Source organism: Motacilla alba, chromosome 2, assembly GCF_015832195.1.
Source record: "Motacilla alba alba isolate MOTALB_02 chromosome 2, Motacilla_alba_V1.0_pri, whole genome shotgun sequence".
NCBI lineage: Eukaryota > Metazoa > Chordata > Aves > Passeriformes > Motacillidae > Motacilla > Motacilla alba.
This window is the reverse complement of record NC_052017.1, coordinates 30,514,225-30,536,307: the sequence shown is the minus strand read 5'-3', so window position 1 is coordinate 30,536,307 and position 22,083 is coordinate 30,514,225. Positions and strand designations below refer to the sequence as shown.

The 22,083-nt window shown below is 37.9% G+C and overlaps 1 protein-coding gene across 1 annotated transcript in view; it reads left to right on the top strand.

The window, feature by feature from the left end:
- Nucleotides 1–20,790, top strand: part of MACC1 (MET transcriptional regulator MACC1) — a 35,879-nt gene extending 15,089 nt beyond the window's left edge. Inside the window, exons 2-5 of the mRNA XM_038129649.1 lie at nucleotides 4,822–4,936; nucleotides 7,050–9,085; nucleotides 11,585–11,773; nucleotides 18,047–20,790. Coding sequence (XP_037985577.1) covers nucleotides 4,822–4,936; nucleotides 7,050–9,085; nucleotides 11,585–11,773; nucleotides 18,047–18,259 — 2,553 coding nt within the window. The 3' untranslated portion in view covers nucleotides 18,260–20,790. The remainder of the gene's footprint in view (nucleotides 1–4,821; nucleotides 4,937–7,049; nucleotides 9,086–11,584; nucleotides 11,774–18,046) is intronic.
- The last annotated feature ends 1,293 nt before the right edge of the window (nucleotides 20,791–22,083 follow it).

Here is a 22,083-nt window from a genome sequence, read left to right as displayed (position 1 = left end):
GATGACCCACTTCAATTTCCATTTTTGTTGTGCTGAGAGTACTAGCTCTACCCTTTAGCTCCAGCTCAGGTGAAGCATTATAAAAGTGGTTGTGTCAGATCCAAGCAGCCATGCAGACAAATGTTGGATCTGCAGAAAGTCTAGGCCCTGGGTCCAGTGTGAATGGCTCTGCTGTTCCTACAGGGTGATAAATTTTCAGAACGTTGAAAAAGTAGGTACCAAACTTGGCAACTGTTTAACAACAGAGTAAACTAGTAGATATATCTATTGAAAAATTCTTTCTATAATTACCGCCAAAATGGCAAGGTATTGGGTCATACTAAATCATTAATGTTTCTGCTGAATATTAGCATGTTAGAGGTTGAATACTTTCAATGCTGAACATTAAAAGCCAATTTTATCTCTGTTAGAAGTGAGATATAGACGCATTTCCTTGGCTGTCTCACATGCAGCAGGCTAAAATATGTCAAAGGCTTCCTCACTTCAGCTGAATGTTCCATTTGCTATGCTGTACTGCCACTGCCTACAGTACAGCTCTGTTTTCAAAGATTTGTAACTTGGCTCCAAGAGTCTTTCATTAAACTCTGAGCTGCATAAAGCTGTTTTAGGCCTCAAGAGCCAAGGGGAAGTTAAAATATGGCTTATTACTGTAGCTAATGTTTGCTCAAAAATATATTAGTCTGCTGAGAAGGGGCAGCGGTTTACATTTGTTGGTGATGTCCTTCTGTTGGCAGTCCTTCTGACACACTTCCTCTTCTGTGTATTGTTTCTCTTTAGAATTAATTTTCTTCTCTCTATATAATAGAATTTACATAATTCAGTATACTCAGTATTTGGTTAGATGAGGAGCATTTTATTTAACATTATGGTGCATTTATATGTCTCCTTTTTCAGAAAGAAACTTGAAAGTCTAACAACCCAACCCACAAAAGTAGGAAGTAATTTTCCCCCATGTAACCCAAAAGTGAGCCTGAGGAATGAGACACATCACCAACACCTGTGTCTATTTCTTGCTCTGTCACTGCTAACGCATGAACCTAATCCTTGACACAAAGGCCATGAATCTTTTTGAATAATGGTAGCATTGTCTGTGTGGGGAACATGTAGAATTCCATAGGGAGACATGGCCACAGGAGAGCTCTGTTCTTAACAAATCTGCTTTTGAAGAAGGATTAAGGTAGAATGGAATATAAATTGCTAATGTTTTGGTCTGAGATGGTGATACTTAAAAAACACAATGGAATGTGTTCTTTCTTATTTTTGAAGGCAAAGGCAGTGGGAACATATTTGCCTTTGGGCTTTTCTTATTTTCTTCATTACCACTGTTTTAGACACAGCAGGATATGTTTTTTTTGGTAGTGAGATGGGGAAAAAAAAAAAAAAAAAGGTGTGCTTGAATTTTGAAAAACCTGGAAGAAATTTCTGGAGGCATTTTATGCAGCAAAAATGCCGTCTGCAGCAAATCTGTCTCCTGACTTCTGTGAAACTGAACTTTCTACCCAAGACCTTCTTCTTTCTCCAGGGTATCTAGTGCATTTTTCTTCATCTGTAACAGTGCTGCCAGCAGTGTTCAGTGTCCTGATTTACATGCTCTTATGGGTCAAGCAATCCTCAGCAGAAGGCACCTGGCAAACTGTTGCTTGCCCTCATACAAGAAGTGCCACATCTCTCAGCAGTCACTCAGGTTCACTCACTGGTCACCTCCACAGCTGATCTCTTTCCAACCTCTTCACTTCTTCACTCCCTCCTGACTTCCCACTGTGAATTGATGTGCCATCAGTCAAATAATTCCTTGCACCATTAAGCACTTGTCAGTTTACATCTTTCTTATTCAGTTGCTACAGCAAATGAAAAGCTTGGTCTATGGTTCTTCCTACACACAGTTCCCTCTTTTTTGCAGGGAAAGCTTTTTATGCCTTTCCCTTTCAGTGTTGATCAGTATGCCTGTTTATCCCATATGCACCCACCTCACTTCTCTTGTGAATGCTTGCTCTTCAGAATGTGTTCAGGCAAGTTCCTAGTGAATAGGTTTATGCTATCAGAAGTTTAATTTGGGAACTATTTTATCATGGAAAAGGGTAAGCATTTCCTTTTCTTATTTTCTTAGTCTCATAGAAAGAAATTGGGGCTTTAGCCATTGCCATCATTCAGGCTGGAACAGGGAAGAGGTGGGACCTGACCCTGGTGTCAGCTGATGTAATCTTGTGCAGGAGGCACATTGCCCAGTACCTAGGGGTGTGTGTACAGCTTGTCCCCAGCATTTCCCACATCCTTTGACATGCTGGCCAGATGTGGTCATCTTTTGCCCAAGAATATTTATATACTCCCCTTCTCTCATCCTCTTCTTGGCTGGCCTGAAGACGTGCCTCAATCACAAGGGATCCCTCATCATCCTGTCATACCAAGAAATGCTTTCATGGGGGTGGAGGATTATTTTTGAAAGTGGTTTTCCTTTTCAGTATCTGCCTTTTCTATCCTTATGCCAGGCTAGTGATGAACATTTTGAGGACTTCCCAGAGGGAACTTTAAGGAAATGGTTTATTCTATTTGCAGAAGTCCTTATTTTGTTTAAAAAACTTCCACATGCAGTCTTGTTGTCATGTCTCTTTCAATATAATCCCCCTGTGTAAAGAGATTGTTTTTCTATCTCTCTTACTCTCTTCTTCTCCCTTTTCCATGGGTTTCCTATTTTAGCCCCTGTTAATTTGTACTCTTATGCCCTTTTGTCATCCTTATTTACTGCCTCCCACTTTATGCAGCTGCTGAAATAATTGTAGGTGTTTTAACTATTTAAAGAACTATTCTTAAATTCACTTGTGAATTATCAGTAAATTGTCTATCAGAGATTAGTGCTGGCAACAAGTACACTGGCACTGTAAAATGAAGACTTAGTTTTTGTACAATTTTTTAGATTTTAGACTACAGATACCTTATGCTGGCATGATTAAACCTCCACAGTGTGTATGTAGAAGCCAGAGATATTTGTCTTGCATGTTTATACAGTGTGTTCAGTTTTTCAGCATTTTGAATGCAGCAGCAAAACAAAATTGATTTCCTTTGAAGGAGTCTGTACATGTTATCAAATATCCTCACTTATCAAAGACGGAAGAAACAGTGAGATCTTTATACAGATGTGGAATGCCAGATCTTGAAATTAATGGTTTTGGGACTAAGGAGGCATTTTAGTTTCCAGTTTTGTTCTGGTTGGGTAGTAGTAGCAGAAGACAGAATGTATTGGCATTGGAGGCTAGCTTTACCTACCAGCTAAAATCAGGACTCCAAAGGCCAAATAAAAGAGCTTTCTGGTAACAAAGGAACCTGAAAGTCTATACAGGCCTCAGAGGTGCTGGGTGACTGTTGAGCTTTGCCTGACCTCAGCCTTGCATGCTGCTTGTGTACAAAACAGCACCTGAACAGACTGCCATTAGCTGAAGGTACCTCTTGTGGTCAGAGCAAAAAGCACCAATTTACATTTGCAGGGAAAAAAGGAGCTATCTTAAACCATGGCATTGGGCAATGAAAACAAAGAGCTGGCTTCAGCTTTCTGCAGTAATGCTTGGATATAAATTGTGCTTCCTTTTCCCATAACTCACCTACTGGAACTAGAACATTCCTTTTTCTGACAGCTGCAGCAAAAACAGGTCCAACCCTTTTTTTCTTTATTTTAAACATGATAAAAAGAAATCTACTTAGACTGCAATGTTTGCTGCAGTAGTAACAAGGCTGCAATATTTCAGGCTCCCAGACAAAGCTATTGTATCCCATGTATGGACCCCAAAAAATTCTGGATTTTTTCCTTCTCTCTTCCTTCCCCTTCCTTGTTTCTTTCTTTGTCTCATTTTCCCCCAGATATCTTAATGTATCTGTTTATCATCAGAATTTATGTCTCACTACATATAGGATGTGTGAGAGGATTCTGGGAAAGTCACTAGATGATGTCTTGCTTTTTAGCACTAGCTTGAAGAGCTTTTCTGCACAAAAGATCTCTCATCTTTTGTTTCTTCCAACTTCTGTATCTGGGATACAGTAATTTCAGCATGGAGGATACTAAATGCTCGCTTGAAACTTCTGCAACTCCTCTTTATTTAGGAGATGCAACAATTCCTGCTTTCTTCAGTGTTAGGCAATGTACCTTGAGAGGCTCATCCTTCTGTTGCCTGCCTCAAAGGGACTGCGCCAAAATGAAACAGAGCTTCTTGTAGTCAGAACAAGGAAGAAGAGAGACCTGAATATCCTCTCTTAGCCTGTTGCTATGGTCGTATGGTCTCTAAGGAAGGATACTTTAAGTCATTCTTGAACTGACTAGAAGGAAACCTGACCTGATCTTCTTTCAGAAAGGAATATAAGAAGAATAATAAAGCAGAAAGGGTTGAAAATACTTTCTATTAACTAGCATGGAAAGTAACAGATATAAATCTTCCCCCTTAATAATTCTACTCAAACTTACCTGGAAACAGGAGGTAGGATGTCTATTTTATTTTTTTTTTTTAATATTTTATTCAAGACTTGAATGGAAGTTATTGCATAATTGGCTCAGTTCCAATATCAAGACACTTAAATTTGTGAGTTATTGGACTCCACTAGGGTCTGGGGTATCACATGGCACTGCAGCTGTAGCATCTGTTGGGTTTGATGCATATACAATCATAAGACTCAGGATTGTGATGCTCTTGGGCAGAGTTCATAAATTCACTCATAATCTAACCTTCACTTTTTTTTTTTCATGTCACACTACAGGAACAAGCTCAATTATTCTTCAACAGTTTCCCCTTTTTCAAATTTCATACTTCCTGATGTTTTGTATGCTTAACTGTCTTCTAGGAGGAAAATTATTCTAGTAGTGGAACAGATTCCCTAAGCAGTGGAGAGATTCCTCGAAGCCGGTCAGAGGGGACTTTGATTGATGTGGATGACCGGATGCCTTCAGACAACTACAGTATGGCTCTTCTGCTGTTTTCTATACTAAGGCTCTCTAGCTAAAGTCTTTATTTCTGCAAAACTCTGGGTCAGGCAGGTTGGGAGGAAGAGTTTAAATCCTTGATGTTACATTGACAAGTGCTACTTAGAGCAAGTTTATGGGGGGTCAAGGTGGGGAAGAGAGGAGGAAGCTCTCAGCCACACTAGATTAATTTAGGGTTTTAAGAGCATCAAGGCAGGTTAATTTTGAAGTTAGCTCAATTTAAAAACAGGAGTCTTGGCAAAGTTGATTTAATCTGCTTGCTATTTTTAACCCCAAAGCTGAGAAAGCTTTGCCCTCCACAAGGCAGGCATTCTCTTAGCTTCTTGTCCAGTAGCAGATATAACAGTAAGCCTGACACTTGCTGTGTAAGTTGTGGAGCAGGAATTATCTCTTTGCTGACATGCTGCACCCCAGTAATTGTGCTGTTGGGCTTTCTCATGCTCTTGGCATGAGAAAGCGTCTGTCTCAGTGACAGGCTCAGTGACTCAGGCTCTGACAGAGTTTTCTGCTTATATTTTTCCTGTAGAAACATGCCCTTTAGGGTGGGGAAAAAACCCAAACAAAGCCCTTATGTTTATTTTGGGCTTAATTAATCTATATTTTTAATATGGGGATTAATTAATCTATATTTTTAATATGCAATGCTGATCTGACTGTAATAACATCACAGCACAAGGAAAGATTTTGGCCTATGGGCAGAGACCAAAGAACTTTTCAGTGGTGCTTGAACAGCATGTCCTCCTCTGGTGACCCTGGTTGAGACAAAGTGCTTGAGGAAAAGGAGGCTGCCTTTGGGCTCAATCCCCCTGGCAGCTCACCTGGAAGGCTCTTGTCAAGACAATGTTAGAGCCTTGTAGATAGGCAGCTGGCTAACAGGTAAATTCCACCTTGGTTCTTCCAAACTGGGAATTTTCTGGAACCGTGGAAAGAAGTCACAGTTTTGTTTTTTTATTACAATTTGAAAAAGGAAACAAAAAGAGAAGCACTAACATTTTTTTTTTCTTTTTGTGGCTGTATGTACTGTCATGCTTGCATTTGAGCAGTATAGAATAACCTTGGAAATGGAAAATACCATGGAAAGTGTAATAATGTAAGCTATAGATATGCTGAAAAAATAGAAATAATGTCTTTTCCCTTTAAAATTTAAACTCTTTGCAAGAATATATAAAGAAGGGATGGTATAGCCTCTATATGTAGAAAAAAATGGCAAAATGAAGTAATAGAAACCCTTAGCATAAAAAGTTGCAGATATTTCATTGCAAGAAGGGTGAGTCACAATCAACTGAAACCAGCTTCTCTGAACAATTATTAATATAAAATGTAAGGATGTCTCTTCTTCGGAAAACATAATTATTACTGCTACTAATGAGATTTTTATTAGAAAACATATATAAATATCACTTATGCACCTGGATTTGTGTATTTAAATGCAATCTCAGAAAATTCGTAGTCACACAAACATTTCTTTCCAAACCTCAAGTTGTACAAGGTCTCATAAATTGTATCAATGATAGTTTTCTAATGGAAAGTTAGTATAACAAATTCCACACACATGGAGACAAACTGTAAGAGTGCTGCTATCAATTAAATGCACATGTACTAGCATGAAAAGGAATCTTGAATAATGCATTTATCTGTACAGTCTGCACTGTTTGAAAAATGAAACTAGTTGCTTAATCTTTGCAAAGAGACAGACACAAAGGAAAGAAGTACACAGCGTTTTGTAAGAGGCCAAAGATTAATGGACTATAATGATTTGAACCTTATGGAACTTTATCATACTCAATGCCAATTAATAATCAGATGAGTTGATAATGATCAACACCTCAAAGAAGTGTTTTTACATCCTTCAACACCAATTTGCTATTCAGCACTAATTTTTTAGCAGTCTTTCTATTAAGTAACATTCTAAATTAAATCAACTTTGATACTGTTTAAAAACCTGAAGGAGAAATACTGAAATTATCTATGTGTATTTGAGGAGGAAAATTTAGTCACCTCTTAGTTTAACAAACTATCAGTTGGACATGAACGGAACATCTCAAGTCTCTGTGCTTCAGGAAATGCTTCTTTTTTTTCTTTTAAACAGATGCCAATGAAAGTAAACTGGATTTGGATATTGACTGGCCTGGTGTATTCAAACATGCCCAATCTGTTTCCAGGACTAATCCTTTCTGGAATGAACTGTCAGGATCCAACCCTTTTGTACATGACATAGCTGCTTCCAATAGAAACAAAAACAATACGCGTCTTTCTATTTTAAAGGAAAAATCTTATTTGTTCTCAAAAATTTCAAGCAATAGGGACTCTTTGGATTCCTCGGGTGATGAGCTAGATATTGACTGTCTCCTAAGAAAGAATTCAGCAAGAAGATCTGGACGATCCAAGAGTGTCTCTGACTTCCTGGATATAGTTGATAACCAAAGATTTAATCCTCACAAGACAGCACCTCAAAAAACAGCTTCTGATATGACATGGCTTCAGAATGACCGTGAAGCCTACAAGATGGCTTGGTTGAGCCACCGACAGCTCACCAGGTCCTGCCTGGATTTAGAAGCCATGAGCCACAGCCCTGGGTGGGCACAAACACAAGCCACAGACATTCATGTAGTTTGTAAACTGAATCATGAAGGGGGCTCAGTACAGCTACCTGACTCAGATATCAACATTCATGTCCCTGTGGGTCATGTATTACCAGGAGAATTCCAAGAAGTTGGTTTAAAGGCTATCCTTAACCCTCCATTGTCATGCAACAATGAGCTGTCCAGCACAGTAAGTCCTCTGATAGAACTTACACTGAGCAACCTCAACACAAGCGAAGCCATTTTCCTAGAAGTGAAAGTTGCAGCTAAAGTGAAGAGTGATCCCCTCAGCCAAGTTATGAGTGATATTGTGTGTTATTTTAGTCTCAACAAAGAAGGACCTTTTAAGAAGCTAGAGAATTGCTATATTTATCAAGATACCATACAAGTGAAGCTAACCGACCTAAGTCATGTGATGTATGCAGTGATTGCTGTACAAGCAAGCAAAATCCAGCCTCCAGCAACTAATGTGTGGGACTATGTCCATAGAACAGTCTCAGTTGGAATTTATGGTCCCAAATACATTCATCCATCTTTTACAGCAGTTTTTACAGTCTTTGGTCATAACTACATTCCAGGAAAACTCACAATTTGCGATATTAAAAAAGGGGGGAAAAGTATGCCTCCTGTGGTGTTTCAGCTGTGGGGAAAGCATACATTTCTGCTTGAAAAACCACAAGACCTAAACATTTCTTTGATATCCTGTGATCCAGACTTTCAAGTAAAAATGGAAGATCAAAGCAAAAATATTAAAAAGGAGGAGTTGAAAACTGGTGAAATGGTCCGCCAACAATTCCCGTTTTCCATGCTTGGATGCAGGGAGATACATTTCTTTGTTTTCCTTGTTCAGATTAAAATCTTGAAAAGTAGCCAAGTAACACAGTTCCATGTTACAACTCCTGACCCAGCTCCAAAATTAAGTGGAATTATTAATAGGCCAAAGCGCCTACAAAACCGCAAAGAAATCAAGTCTGCACCATGGCTTTTGATACCAACAATAAAATATCCAAAGTTTCAAGACAAAACTTTGAGTGTCAACACTTACGGAGTGGCTTTGAAAACTGTGTTACGTCAAAATAAGATTGACTATTTGCTGGAATACTTTAAAGGAGACACAATAGCACTGCTTGGTGAAGACAAAGTTAAAGCCATTGGACAAACTAAAATGAAAGAGTGGTATGTGGGAGTTCTCAGAAGAAAGATTGGTCTTGTACATTGCAAAAACATTAAAGTAATTCCTAAAGAACAAGCTATGGACACTGCTGATAGTGAGCTAACAACCAGGAATCTTGTTGAACAAATTGCATTGCCATTCAAAAAACTGACTTATATCTACTCGGTAGTTCTGTCTACAGTATCGGAGAGTGTTTATGACTGGAGAGCTTTAGCTGAGGTGTTGGGATACTCACATATGTCTTTGGATGACTTTAATGAGGCACATATTGATAAAGAAACAGAAAGAGTTGCACATGTTGTGAAAAAGATGAAGCAAGACTGCCATGCTAACAAAAAAAAAAGACTTTTTCTTTATGAACTCATTGTTGTAAGTATTGCATGAGCTAACTGTCTTGTTGGGAATGTATTGAAAAGAAATTACTCATTTATAATGTAAGAACAAGAAAACATGATTCTGCATGCTTGCAGGATCTTTATAAACCTGAATATATTACTAAAAGTTGTGGACACCAATAGGTGGAAAATACATCCAAACTCTCATGAAGAATAATACTTTGATCAATTCATTCCGAATAGTCTTTTGTTAATGCTGCATGAACTGTGTTCATTTATTAGGTTGACTAAGATGACTTTTCTGGCTTTTAAATAGCCATGATAGAAATTGTTTTGTCATTTGTCTTGGTAAATTGCTTTCCTGAGAAATTCACATTCCTGTTGTGAAGTATTAAGTAACATTACTATACTGTGGGAATTCCACTATACATACATAGATATAGATAGATATCATCTATATCTATCTGTATCTATATATCTATATGTCTATATCTATATGTCTATATCTGTATATATATATACATATTTGTCTATGATGAGTTGTATGTCTATCTTAGCTTCCTATGATTAAAAGGGACATCTTGATCCAAATGTTCAGGACAAGATTTTCTATCCACACCTTACAACTTCATAGTGAATGCTGTAGTGGCCTAAGAAGGATATTGCAAGTATTTCAGTATGCATTTTCATGGACCTCATTTGTAAGCCATTGGACAACTTCTATGTGACTAAATACTGACAAATGTGAATCAAGAGTTTATTCTAATTACTTCCAGGTAATATGTGGCACTATTAACAATCCTAATTTACTAACTGATCTGTGTGCAAATTGGTTTGAAATTCATGGTCATTAATACCCTCCTTGGCTCTGACAGAAAAGTTGACCAACCTATTAAGGGACAGAAGAAAAATAAATTTCTGATATGAAAATAAAGTATTACAAAAATGGATGTTTAAAAACTCACATTGTAGCTATTCTTCTAAAGCCTTTTGACTATTCTGAACTGTAAACCTCAACTGAGTTTACTTCTCAAAACTAGTCTATCCCCTTTGAAGTGTTGACAGAAATTTCAGCAGGATTCAGAAAGTTTTGGTAGCGGTGGCCGCTTACAATTCTTAAGAGCACATCAAACTTTGTGGAATAAAACTGAGCCAGTATGAAGTACATCAAAGCCTGTCATGTCTCTTTACAAAAAGGAGAGGGGGACCTAAATGTGAACATTGTGCACACTTTTAACTGAATACAGTTAAACAGAGTTCATTACAAAACAGCCAAAAAGTGGAGCATAATTAGATCAAGCTTACAGAATCATAGAATGGCTTGGGTTGGAAGGGACCTAAAAGATCATCTCGTTCCAACCACCCTGTCATGGGCAGGACACCTTTCACTAGACCAGGTTACTCAATGTCCTGTTTTGAGAGATTTATGTATTTTTGCTAGGAAGTGCCAATACAGGTCCTTGTCTTTGTAGAGTTAGATATAAATCTAGATGTCATCCATGTAATTTTTGGGTAGAATTTTCAGTTACTTCTTCTAAAGAAATCTCCATTTTTTGTGTTTTATAGGGTTCTTGCTTATCAGAGCAAACACAAACTGAACAACTTTGTCTCCAGTTTAGGGGAATTTTGTACAAAATGCTGTAGTCAGCTTCTCACTGCTCTGTCTGCCAAAGTTCTATTGTTTGCTGTGAGGACTTTATTGGTTAATACTTTAAAATTAAATCATATGTATGTCTGATTTCAGCAGAAATCCTTGATATTTCAGTAAAAATAAGTATCTAAAAAACAAGGAAAATTTCTGTATTTTGATCTTGATCTTTCCTTGAAAACCTCAACAGTTTCAGTGGAATATTTTGGTGTGAATTGAGGAGAAGGAAAAAACCCAACATTTTTTTTCCCATTAGCTCTTATCCAAACAAATAAAGAAAGAAGAATGCAATGTATCTACATTTCAAGGTTATACTCCTTCAACCATTTTAATTTGAGTGTCTTTAAATGCTCTTTTGGCAAGGAGGAGGGAAAGGTTTCATGTTTGCATTTCTCCTTAATGGTCAAAAAAATTATTAGTTCAGTGGGAGGAGTAAACCAAAAGATGCTGGCCAATGTGTGATTTTCCAAATAAAGCCCTAGATTAAGGACCGCACCTTAGTAAAATAGTGCTCTAACTTAATTTTGAAGTTTCATGTCATACTTCTAAAGAAGCTAATTTTTTTTCTTTCTTTTTTGTTCCAAATATTTTTGTTGGAGAAGTATGATTTCTTTCAGGATCTGTAATCTTGGCAGGACCCACTTGACACTGGAATGCTGAAGCAGCTGAATGCCAGCTTGGTTTTTTTCTTAGGCTCATGGGCATTTTTCCTCTGAACTGAAAAACCATTTTGCAGAAAAAATCCTCACATATTTGTAAGAGCACAAAAGTAAAAAAAAAGTTTTCCTGTTTATGTAGAAATGCAGAATAGTGCTATAAAATTAAATTAAAATACTCTGTTTGTAATTACTGGTGAAGGATCACTAATGAAAATCATTGTTGCAGGCACTTTTGAAAATAGATTGCCAGGGATTAGTGGCACGTCTTACCCAGGACACCATCATCTTGACTTCAGCTGTCAAGCTTGGCAAAAGCTGGCGAGAGCTTGCGGAGAAGCTAGCCCGCCTCACAAAGCAGCAAATAGAGGCTTACGAAGTGCCCCACCATGGGAAAAATGGAGCAGTCGCTCTGGAGGTAAGGGGCTGGTGTAACAGTGCATGCACATTTCCTCCTCGGCAAAAACACAGCCAGGGATGTTCCTTCTTCCTGGTTTTGCAGACTTCTTCCTTTTCCTTTTCCTTTTCCTTTTCCTTTTCCTTTTCCTTTTCCTTTTCCTTTTCCTTTTTTTCCTTTTCCCTTTCCTTCTTTCCTGTCCAGTGAAGGTCTCACTTCCTGTCTTGAGCTTCAGGGCTAGGTTCAATCCTTTTTTATTGTCATGTCCACCTGTTAACCTTACTTGCACCTCTGCTGTCATTTCAGACCAGCCGATCCTTGCAGGAGCCACTTCTAATCACACTCTGTACAGCTTTTGCTATTTGCACAAAAAGAAAGCTGACAATCCTTAATACTTTTTCTGTGCCAGTGTAACATGTTTTATCATTTAGCTTAAGTAGCATGAGAAGAGGTTGGAAGCCCTGACACCAATTTTACTTCTGATGTATGAAGGTGGCAAATCTATGCTTTAATTTTCTAGTTTGTCAGGTAGATCATGGTTTGGTTTCTTTTTTTTTTTCCTTTGTACAGCATTTTTCTTGTACAGAAGTTTGAGCTTTGTATAGAAGTCAATTTATCCTCTCAGATTTATTTTAGTACATACAGATCTAAGGAGCAATTTAGGTGCCTAATTAAATCTCTGGTGCCATTTGAGGTGACCAGAGATACTCGTGGCATCCTTGCAATGTCAGATATGCCAAAAGACTTGGAGTGGACCCTTGTCCACGTTTCTGAGCTGAGGGTCACCCTCTGCTCCTGGCATACCTTTGCCTGGGCAACCAGGTTACTTCCTGCCCTTCTCTCCTCTAACACCAAAGAATGCAGTAGCTCCATCCTTTCCCACAGAGTTATGTGCCAATGACTTCTAGCTTCCAGACTGGTTTTTACTCTGAAAATCCCTTTTTTATGAGCATTGCTGAATGATCTTTTTGAGTTGAGAACTTACATTCGGGCTTGACTCTCCCTCTGCCTATACCATCATCTCCTGATAACTGCAGGTAACGTACATGATCCAGACTGCATTCCCTCTCCCTCATCTCTTATTGCCAAAGGAATTGCTATTTCCCATTCACACGTTCACAGCTACTCAGGGTAATTTTTTCTTCCTTTTTCTATTTCCCTGTAGCTGATTCTACTTATTCCCTGCCAAACCTTTCCTTTCCACTGTCTGAATCCAGTGCATCTGTCATCTTGTTTTCATTTGCTTGGTGATAACTATGAAGATATTTCTGCTCTACTCATGAACTACTACCACTTATTTCTTTTGAATGCTCTGCCCTCCCTCCCCAATCAATATTTGATCAAAATTCTACGTGTTTGCTCATGTGCTTCTGCACTTTTCAACAAAATGATCTCCATAACTGTTGTTTGCAATCACTGCCTCTTTCTCAGATCCAGTTTTTCTCTTTGAGCTATTTTGTGTATTTTTTTTTCTTTTCTGGGTACTTCAGTCTGGATGCACCTTCCTCCAATTTTTTCTCCTAAAATTATCAGCCTTTCCAATCCCATGTCTAGTCTCTTGGTTTTTTCTTTTTTATTGTTAGGCAGTGGCTTGTCTAATTTCCTACACTTTTGTTCTAGTTATTAAGCTTTCTGTGTTTGGCTAACAAACCCCCAGCTTTCTACAGAAGGAATTATTGACATGAACAATATCCAACTCTGCTGGTCTCCATGTTATTTGGGAATGTTTCCCCTTTGCTGATAGATAGTAGAAATAAAACAATCTTCTAACTTTTTTTCCAGCATCATGCCTATTCATTTTTATATTAAGAAATTTTTTAAATAAACACTTTGCTTTGAACTGGTTTTGATTTCCTGTGAAGCCTATCTTCTACCTCATACACTCTATTCCTTTGTTTTCAAGAGTTTTTGTACTATTTTTATGGCAAACCATCCAGAAAATTCTCTGCCTTTCAGTGACAATGTCTGCTGACAAAACAGTGTGTTCAAATTCATCATAATTAAAAGCCTATAATACAGTACATTTTATTTTTTTTCAGAGAACATTTAACAAGCAAAGATCAGAATTTTGCTGTATTTCTGTGTCATTTCTCAAAGATTATTTTGGGCCTATGGAGGATTTCTTGGTTTTGGGTGAGCTTTTTAATTGTGCTTGTCCACATGGATGTGAATTCAAAGCACAAGGTTTCTAGTACTGGTGTCTCACGCGATCACTCAGTACCCTCAATGTCCTCTGAATCTAACCTAAATTTCAGTACTTTCTAGTGGATATCAGTGCTTTCCTCTGACCTCCAACTTTTCCATTAATAGTAGTTTTTTGCCTTAGAACCTGAAACCCAGCAAAGCTGGGGGTGGTTAATAAGTTATGGCTAGTTATTGAGGATTATATGAAAATATTAACTAGTGCATTTCCCACCAAGGATTGTTCCATCATGAGGAGGACTGATTGGTTAAAAAATGTTTCTGCTTTTAAATTTCATATTTTTCTTGGTGGAAGAAATCTTGCAGATAATCACAGAGGTAACTTGATGTACCTACACTTGGTGCACAGATTATGAAGCTTTTTTAATCAGTAAATTCCAAATCACTATGCAGTGGATACAGGTGTCATTATTGCATACTCAGCAGAGAGAATGGGAAAGAGGAAAAACTCATGCACACAGCTGAGATGAGACTTGATCAGGATGATGCAGATTGAATATTTTGCCTGAGATTCTGCTTTGATATAATTCAGGAATTTTGAATGCAATTCAGTTCACCCATTGCATTAGAGTACGTGGATGTGGAGAGGAATCTGCCTTAGAACCACTGATGTGTTTCCAGTACTAGTTTATTGTGAGGAGTTTGTAGATTATTGCCGAGTTAATTATCCATCAATGGTGACCAGTTTGTAAAGCTTTTGATCCCTACATTCTCCTTTTTCTTCTTTCTTTCTTTTCTTTTGTCTTAGATTAAAAAAAAAAATCAGTTGTGCCTGATTAGAGGAAACCAAGGTTTGTATTTAAGGATATTTTAGCCAATTGTCTTATTACACCGTCAGACTGACCTTCAGCATAAGTCAAAGAATAACATCTTTTCCTATTCATTGTTTTTTCACATTCTAGAGAAGACAGAAGACTATACCCTCATTCTTTAAATATCTTGGTTTAACAGGAATGTCATAAAATGAAGAAAGAGACCCAGAAAGAGCATAGCCAGTAAAAGAATTTCAGGAGATAACAGCTTCTCTTGTAGGAAATACCAGCTTCTATTGTTGGCTACTTTGGCTATCAAGCTAAAAATAAGAATACAGAAACTTTCTGGTCCCAACATAAATGCAACAGTAGTGACCTGCTTTACTTCACTAAAATATGTTATAATATATAATATTTACAGTAGTACATTAAAAAACTTTTTTCAACTTAGCCTCTCTAAAAAAACCCCAAAAGAATTAATCTTCTTCTACCCACCTACCACTAATGTATTTATCTCCTTCTGTAAACTCATGGTTATGACTTAAGATAGACTTGCTTAAAGGAAAAACTAGGCACCATTCATTTGGGAAAATGATGATACCTTTTTCTCCTGTAGACCTAAAATAAGAAAATTCAGTGAAAGCACAAGCACTTTTTTATTACTTAAACTCAAGATAGAAACTAGACTAATCAGACAGTGAGACAGTAAGTTTAGACTAGACTAGACTAATGAGACTATGGGGCTGTAAGTCTAATTTTTTGGGTTTTTTTTTTTCCCATTTGGGTATGGCTGCAGAATTGAGGGAAATATTTACAGAAACAAATGGCAGAATCAGTCCTGGGTAAGCTGCTTTTCTCAAAAAATATGGAGAAAAGTTCAGAACTATGAACAAAGAAATTCTCCTCCTACTCAGTTCCTCCAGGGATCAAGTAAATAAAACTTAAATTAAGGAAGTAAAGCCTTATGTTGTGTACTGTTTGTAAATTAATAAGATAATATTGAGGAAATAACCAATTTCCTTCAGAATTATCCTTCGCAACTATAAAAACTGCTTTTTTTTGATAAAAGAGGAAAAGATGCTAAAACCCCCTCAATTTCCTGATCACTTGTGTGTGTATATATATATATATATATATATATATATATAAATGTGCAGCCATCAGTTCATATACATTTATTACTATGCATAGGTATGTTCCTGTTAAAACAGCAAATGACAGAGCCCTTTTGGAAAGTCATGGGTTTCTCTGTGGATTTGTGCATCATCCCTGCAACTGTTAACTCAGTTGCTGTTTGCAAAACACTTATTGCTGATAAGGAGAGGGAAACCAGAATTTGGATTGCCCAAGTAACATTTGGAAAAGAAGTAGCTGGGAAAATAATTATTTTGTTTGTTAACTGAGCAAATTCACTCAGCACTTTGAAAGATAAAAGTTCAGCTTGGTATCTGAATCATGCTGCTGTAACTTAATTAATGCCATTAGACTAATGACAAATTACACCTGCTAAAAATTTGATCCATTTGTTTGCCATAAATCAAATAAATTGTAGTTTGAAAAAAAAAAAAGGAACTGGTAATCTTTTAATTTTTTTGTTTCTTGCAGGAAATTTTTTAAATCTTCTGTCTTGATTAAAATTTATAAAAGCTTTTGACTTGCCCGTTTTAGAGTGTTTGGGTGCTTTTCCCCCTTTTTCAAACTAGATATTACAGATAACTCATATTTGAATCACAGAATCTCTGAGGTTGCAAAAGACCTCTAAGATCAGCTAGTCAGATTATTTAGTTAACCCAGCACTGCCAAGTCCACTACTAGACCATGTCCCTAAGTACCTACATGTGATTTAAATACCTCCAGGGATGGCGACTCAACCACTTCCCCGGGCAGCCTGCTCCAATGCCTGACCTACCTTTCAGTGAAGAATTTTTTCTTAATATCTAATCTAAATTAATTAAGGGGACTTCATTCTGCTTTCCCATCCTTGTTTTGCAGCTCAGTGGAACGGATACGGATACCCAGAGACCAGCTGGTCTGGGTCTTTTACACCTGAGGCAAGGAAGGCATTTAGTTCCTCAGCCTTTCCCTCATCCTTTGCCACAGTGTTGCCCGCTGTATCTAATAAAGGTCGGAGATTCTCCTTAGCCTGAGGATGCTGATGTCTTTTTAGAAGCATCTTTTATTGTCTTTTGCGGCAGTAGCCAGATTAAGTTTCTGCTGCTGTTGTCAGAAAACATTTCTGAAAGGTAAAAAACATGTTTAAAATTTCCAGGCTGAGTAGAGGGACAGTAGGATGTTGATTAATGGGGTAGTAACCATCAAAAGCACAACCAAATAGGGAAACTGTTGCTGCGCTGTCTTGGTTTGAAAAGACAGCCGTCCACTAAGGAAGGCAGGAACCTTCCTTGAAATGGAAAATGTAAACCCCCTCCCTCCAAATCATTATAATTTTGAAATTAAGAGGCTCTCAGGCAAAGATATGGGAATAGGGATAACAGTTCTTTATAGGAAATTTAAAAATATAAATGCAATAGTACAAAAAAGAAAACAAACCATGGACAGAGTCAGAACATGACCTGACACCCTGTTGGTCAGGGTGTTGGTAGCAGTCCTGATTAAATGGTGGCTGCAGTCCTCCTGGAGTGACAAGTGTGGTTCTGTTGAAGCAGTGATGCTGTAGAAGGGTGTAATTTTCCTCTGAAGGTCCAGTGGTGGTGTAGATGGGCCTGGTCTTTCTCTGGGAATCCACTGGAGAAGAAAGCTGCTCTTCTTGGAATCCAGTGGGAAAAAGCTATCTCTGGGGCTCCAAATCTCTGATTATATCTAGGTAGGAATGCTTGGCTCCTCCCCCTGGGTGGAGCTTCTCACAATGGGATGATGTAATTTTATCAGTGAGACTCAATGGCCCATTAACAGAAGATATCTCCCAGGAGGAAGGATTGTTTGTGGAAGAGATAAAGAAAAACTGCCCAATTAACAGAAGATAACTGCCTCACCTCTAACAGATGGCAAATAGAATATATACCCCCAGGCTAAGACATGGGTGTATGCATTGCAGAAGATGAAAAGTATTTTCCTTCCACTCTTGTTCTTTGGCTTATCGTTTCAGACAAGGATGTGTTTTGACTTGGTGATAATCATCTGAGTGAAGAATGTATCTCTTATTTACCTCTGAGAATTTGAGAGTGCCTCTTTTTATATGCCTCTTTTTATAAAGCATTTCAGCATTTTTAGTGATGAAACACTTATTTTCTCTTTTCTTTTCTGTGACTTTTCAACTATTTAGCTATTTTTTTCTCAATAATTAAATTTCTGCCACAATTTTTTCCCCCTTTATTTTCAGATGATGTGGAAACCTGCATATGACTTTCTCTACACTTGGGCTGCCCATTATGGAGATGGTTACCGGGATGTCTTACAAGACCTGCAATCAGCCTTGGATAAAATGAAAAACCCAGTAACAAAACAGTGGCGAGAGTTAACTGGAGCTCTGATTCTTGTGAATTGCATGGAGGTGTTAAGAGCAAGTGCCTTCTCCAAAATGGAGGAGGAGTAATGGACAAAATAGGTTTTTGGAAAATCTGTGAGGAAACTATACCTCTGTGTAGAGTTTATTTGTGTATTTATGTTTCAGAGATACTTGTAGAGCATGACAGAATGAAGTTTGTTTTAACTGAGCTGATGTTTGGTCTAGCCCTATGGTTCTCAACTACAGATTGCCAGAGTGTGTTAGTGGCTTCTGAGTAAATAAGAAAAGAATGGGGAATTAAACTAATGAGGTCAACAAAAATGACTTGTATTCTATGGGGTGTTTCCTGAAAGGAGCTATTTCTGATTGCACTGACTTCTAGGCAGAGATCAGTTTTAAAAACAGAACTATTCATGGATTAGTTCAGCGTGTGGAGCCTAGGTTTACATTGTTTTCAGTGAAGTATTAAAATCTAAATATTTATTACATTTAATATTTGGCTCTCAAACCCCTCAACTCTAATTCAGTGGGTGCAGGTTACCCTACAAAAAAACCTTTAAGATTCTTTCATCCTCATCTGGGGCAAAAAGAATTTAATTGTCTCACCGCACAGGAATTCAACAGTTCCTGGAAAAATAGGTGTGTGCTGCACACATTCAAAAAATAGGTGTGTGCTGCACTTTTCCAAAACAGCTTCTGGTATCTATTTTCAAGACTCAAGAGAGACAGAAGACATAATCTCAAAAGTGTTTGGTTTTGATTTATTTGTTGATGTAACTCAACAGGTTTTTGTCCCTTTTTGTATTTTTGTTACTTTATATTTCTTCAATTTTTTTCTACATTTTGCTGAATAGAAATTCCATAAAATTCCAGAAGCCTTCTTTATGCACACTGTCCAGTGCCTCTGATCATGGGTGTAGTCCTCCCCTGTTTCTTTTAGGTAAGTACAAAGAGAAAGGAGACTTTGTAGGTACAAGGACTGGAAACAATTTGTACCCGCATCTTTTGATTGTTTTCTTCTACCTCACTGGATATGGAAGATGACTATTATTTTCTCAAAAGAAGTTAACAGTGGAGTGCTTTTAAGATTAATTTATTTATGGATCAATTAATTATAACTAGTCATATGTTCTAGAAAGAACCCTGCTTAGATGCTATCAGTAAAAATCTTCCAATAACTGAGTAGATTATTATAAGTACAGAAAATATAGGCTGAATAATAGTTTCAGGCTGACCAAATTTTTTAATATAATTTTTAATGTATTAAATATATTTTTAGTTAAGTGGTAAATCTAAAAGGTTAAATCCATTCTAAGCTCCTTTGATCAACATTCATTCAGAAACATCAGCAAATACTCAAGACAACCAGTTGAAAAGAGAATTGGCATTCTGCCATCACTTGTGGTTTACAAGACAAAGCCAAATTCTTTCAGGAGTAGCACAAAACAACAGTTCAGTCCAGAAACTGCACTTCCTCTGCTCTCTTAGTTCATTTCTACTAAGGCAGGTTTTGCCATTCCAACATAAATCTGCATTTAGACATTTTTCTTCACTTCTCCTTTCCTCTACCCTTTTTCTTTTCTACTTTCATTAAGCTTTCCCAAAGTAGCCATAGCTCAGGAAGGAGGCTGAGGAAGGAGTATTTGCCTGAATATAAGGTAAATTCATTCACCAGCAGGTCCTCTAGCATCAGGGCATTCACTGAATTAGCGTGCATGCAAGTTATCTGCCTTCAGAGGACTTGCCCTTGATTTGCAAGACAATGAAGAATTCAGTCCACAGAGCACTATCTGCTGTTGCTGATCAAGGAAAGGTGGAGAAAAACCAGATTACCAAAGCTCCCTGTTGTTTCAGGTGCCAGCACCGATTTTATATCTTTCCCTACACAGTTTTAAGAAGAGCTGTAGAGAAAATATAAATTTCTCTTGTGATCTGCTCTTCAGTGCAGAGCCAGCTTGTCCTTCCTTCTGCAGACAGTGAAGCCCCCAAAATATGAGAAAGTAGGTTGTCCTACTCTTTTGTGCTGCTAGGTAAGGAAAAGGAATAAAATATATTAATAGTCATCTTTAAAGGTAGAAAGACACACGCAAATATTAGAACATAAAATACTTAGAACTAATACAAACTCACTGAGAATTTTTTTTTTAGGTTTCCTAGACTGCTTCTGCTTCTACCTTAGATCCTGCTCATAGCAGACTGTGAAACCTGAACAGGATTTTGTAGTGATGCAAGAGGCCACACACCAAATCTACTCAAAACCTCAGGGAAATATATTTTTTTGCTCCCTCAGAGCTGAAATACCAGAGGAAATCACAAAGCAAATCTTTCATCTTCACTAGGTTGTCTTACCGTCTGCTTTTCATGCATCCCAGCAGGCCATGCTCCCTTGTTTAAAGCCCTGTTAACTCAATTTTTAAAACTTTTTTGCTTTCACTTTTTTCCCTCTTTTGTTAACCTGGCTGCAACAGCTAAGCAACTCAGCTTGCATCTGTTTCTGAAGATGAGTCTGTGCTCGCATCCTTTTTTTCACATCTTAATTTCTTATCTTTAGTAAATTTGTGTTTACTTTCTTTTCCAAAAGCACATGTAGTAATTTCTTTGTTCAGTCCTGCATTTTTCTGTTATGAATACTAGTCAAAAGAGTGGAAAAAGTGACTAGAAGCACCAATTCATAATGGCACAAGTCTACCAAATATCAAATATAAAGGACAAGTTGCCCAAAGCCATTGAAGCTGAAGGAAAATCCATCCCAAGAAGGTAGTCAGTGGTCATGGTCTCAGGAAGAGAAGGACACAGGGACCAGAGGCTGTTGCCTGTAACTCTCATGGCCAGGCCCTTTCTTTGCTCTGAAAGCTTTTTCTGTCATGAACAAGAGTTGAATTTGGCCCAGCAAATTTAGCAAATATTGACTCAGTGAGTCAGTGTTCTCCTTAGCTTGCAGAATTATGAAACATGTCCTCCAAGTATATTTCTTTAAAAGGAAATTTATATCTGCCTGTAGTTGTGCTGTATTCCAGGGCCTTTGACTGCTGGTTGCTAATTGCACTCCCATTTTTGCTTTAAGCTTCTGCTCATATGAATGAAATGTGCACTCGTGCAATATGCTGTTTACTTTAGCAGCCCACACTGGATATATTTAAAAAAAAAAGGTATTAAAACCCCATATTTTATTTAGTGGTCTAGTATTCAAAACCACAAAATGCCAGCTCAGAGTGAAAGCAGCTGCACTCGACAGCAACACACAGCTTGGAGCACATGGCTTAGGTAAACATGCTCTGTTCTTGACCTTTTTTCTTTTCCTCCCACCCTGTCAAGAGAGAACAGCTTTCCCATGAGCCTGCACACATACTTTCTTGGGCTTCTTCAAAGTGAGATGAGATTAACAACTCCTTGGGAGGAGACAAGGAAAAATACCAGCCGCTGGTCCTTGCCTTAAATGACCCTCTGTTTCCAGGTTTCCTAATTTCTTTGTGTAGAAAACAGCTGTGTCAGCCAGTTCCATTTTCCTTTGAAGTTGTAGGTAGAAAACCTCCCCTCACCTTCCTTCACCCTTCTATCCTCTGAATAGGTGTTTCTTAAGCAAATGAGCAAATGAAATTTGTGAGTGCATCTGTTGCTTTACAATTCCACCTACCCATGAAAACTGGAATAATAGTCCTCTTGGTTGAGAGCACCTGAGTGGGGCAGACACCTTCCACGGTGGGCAGTGGCAAGGAAAACCTGTCACTCACACTAAAAGTGCTGTTTTTTTCAGTGAAGTTGGAAGCCATTCATCTTGCCGTGCAGAGGCTTCATGCCATTTAATGACACAGTGCAGTGCCATATTTCTGAATTAATAACAGTCAAGACTGGAGAGAAAAGGCATACTAGTCCCCCTGGAAGTTCCAGCTCTTCAGCTGGGCTTGGGGAAG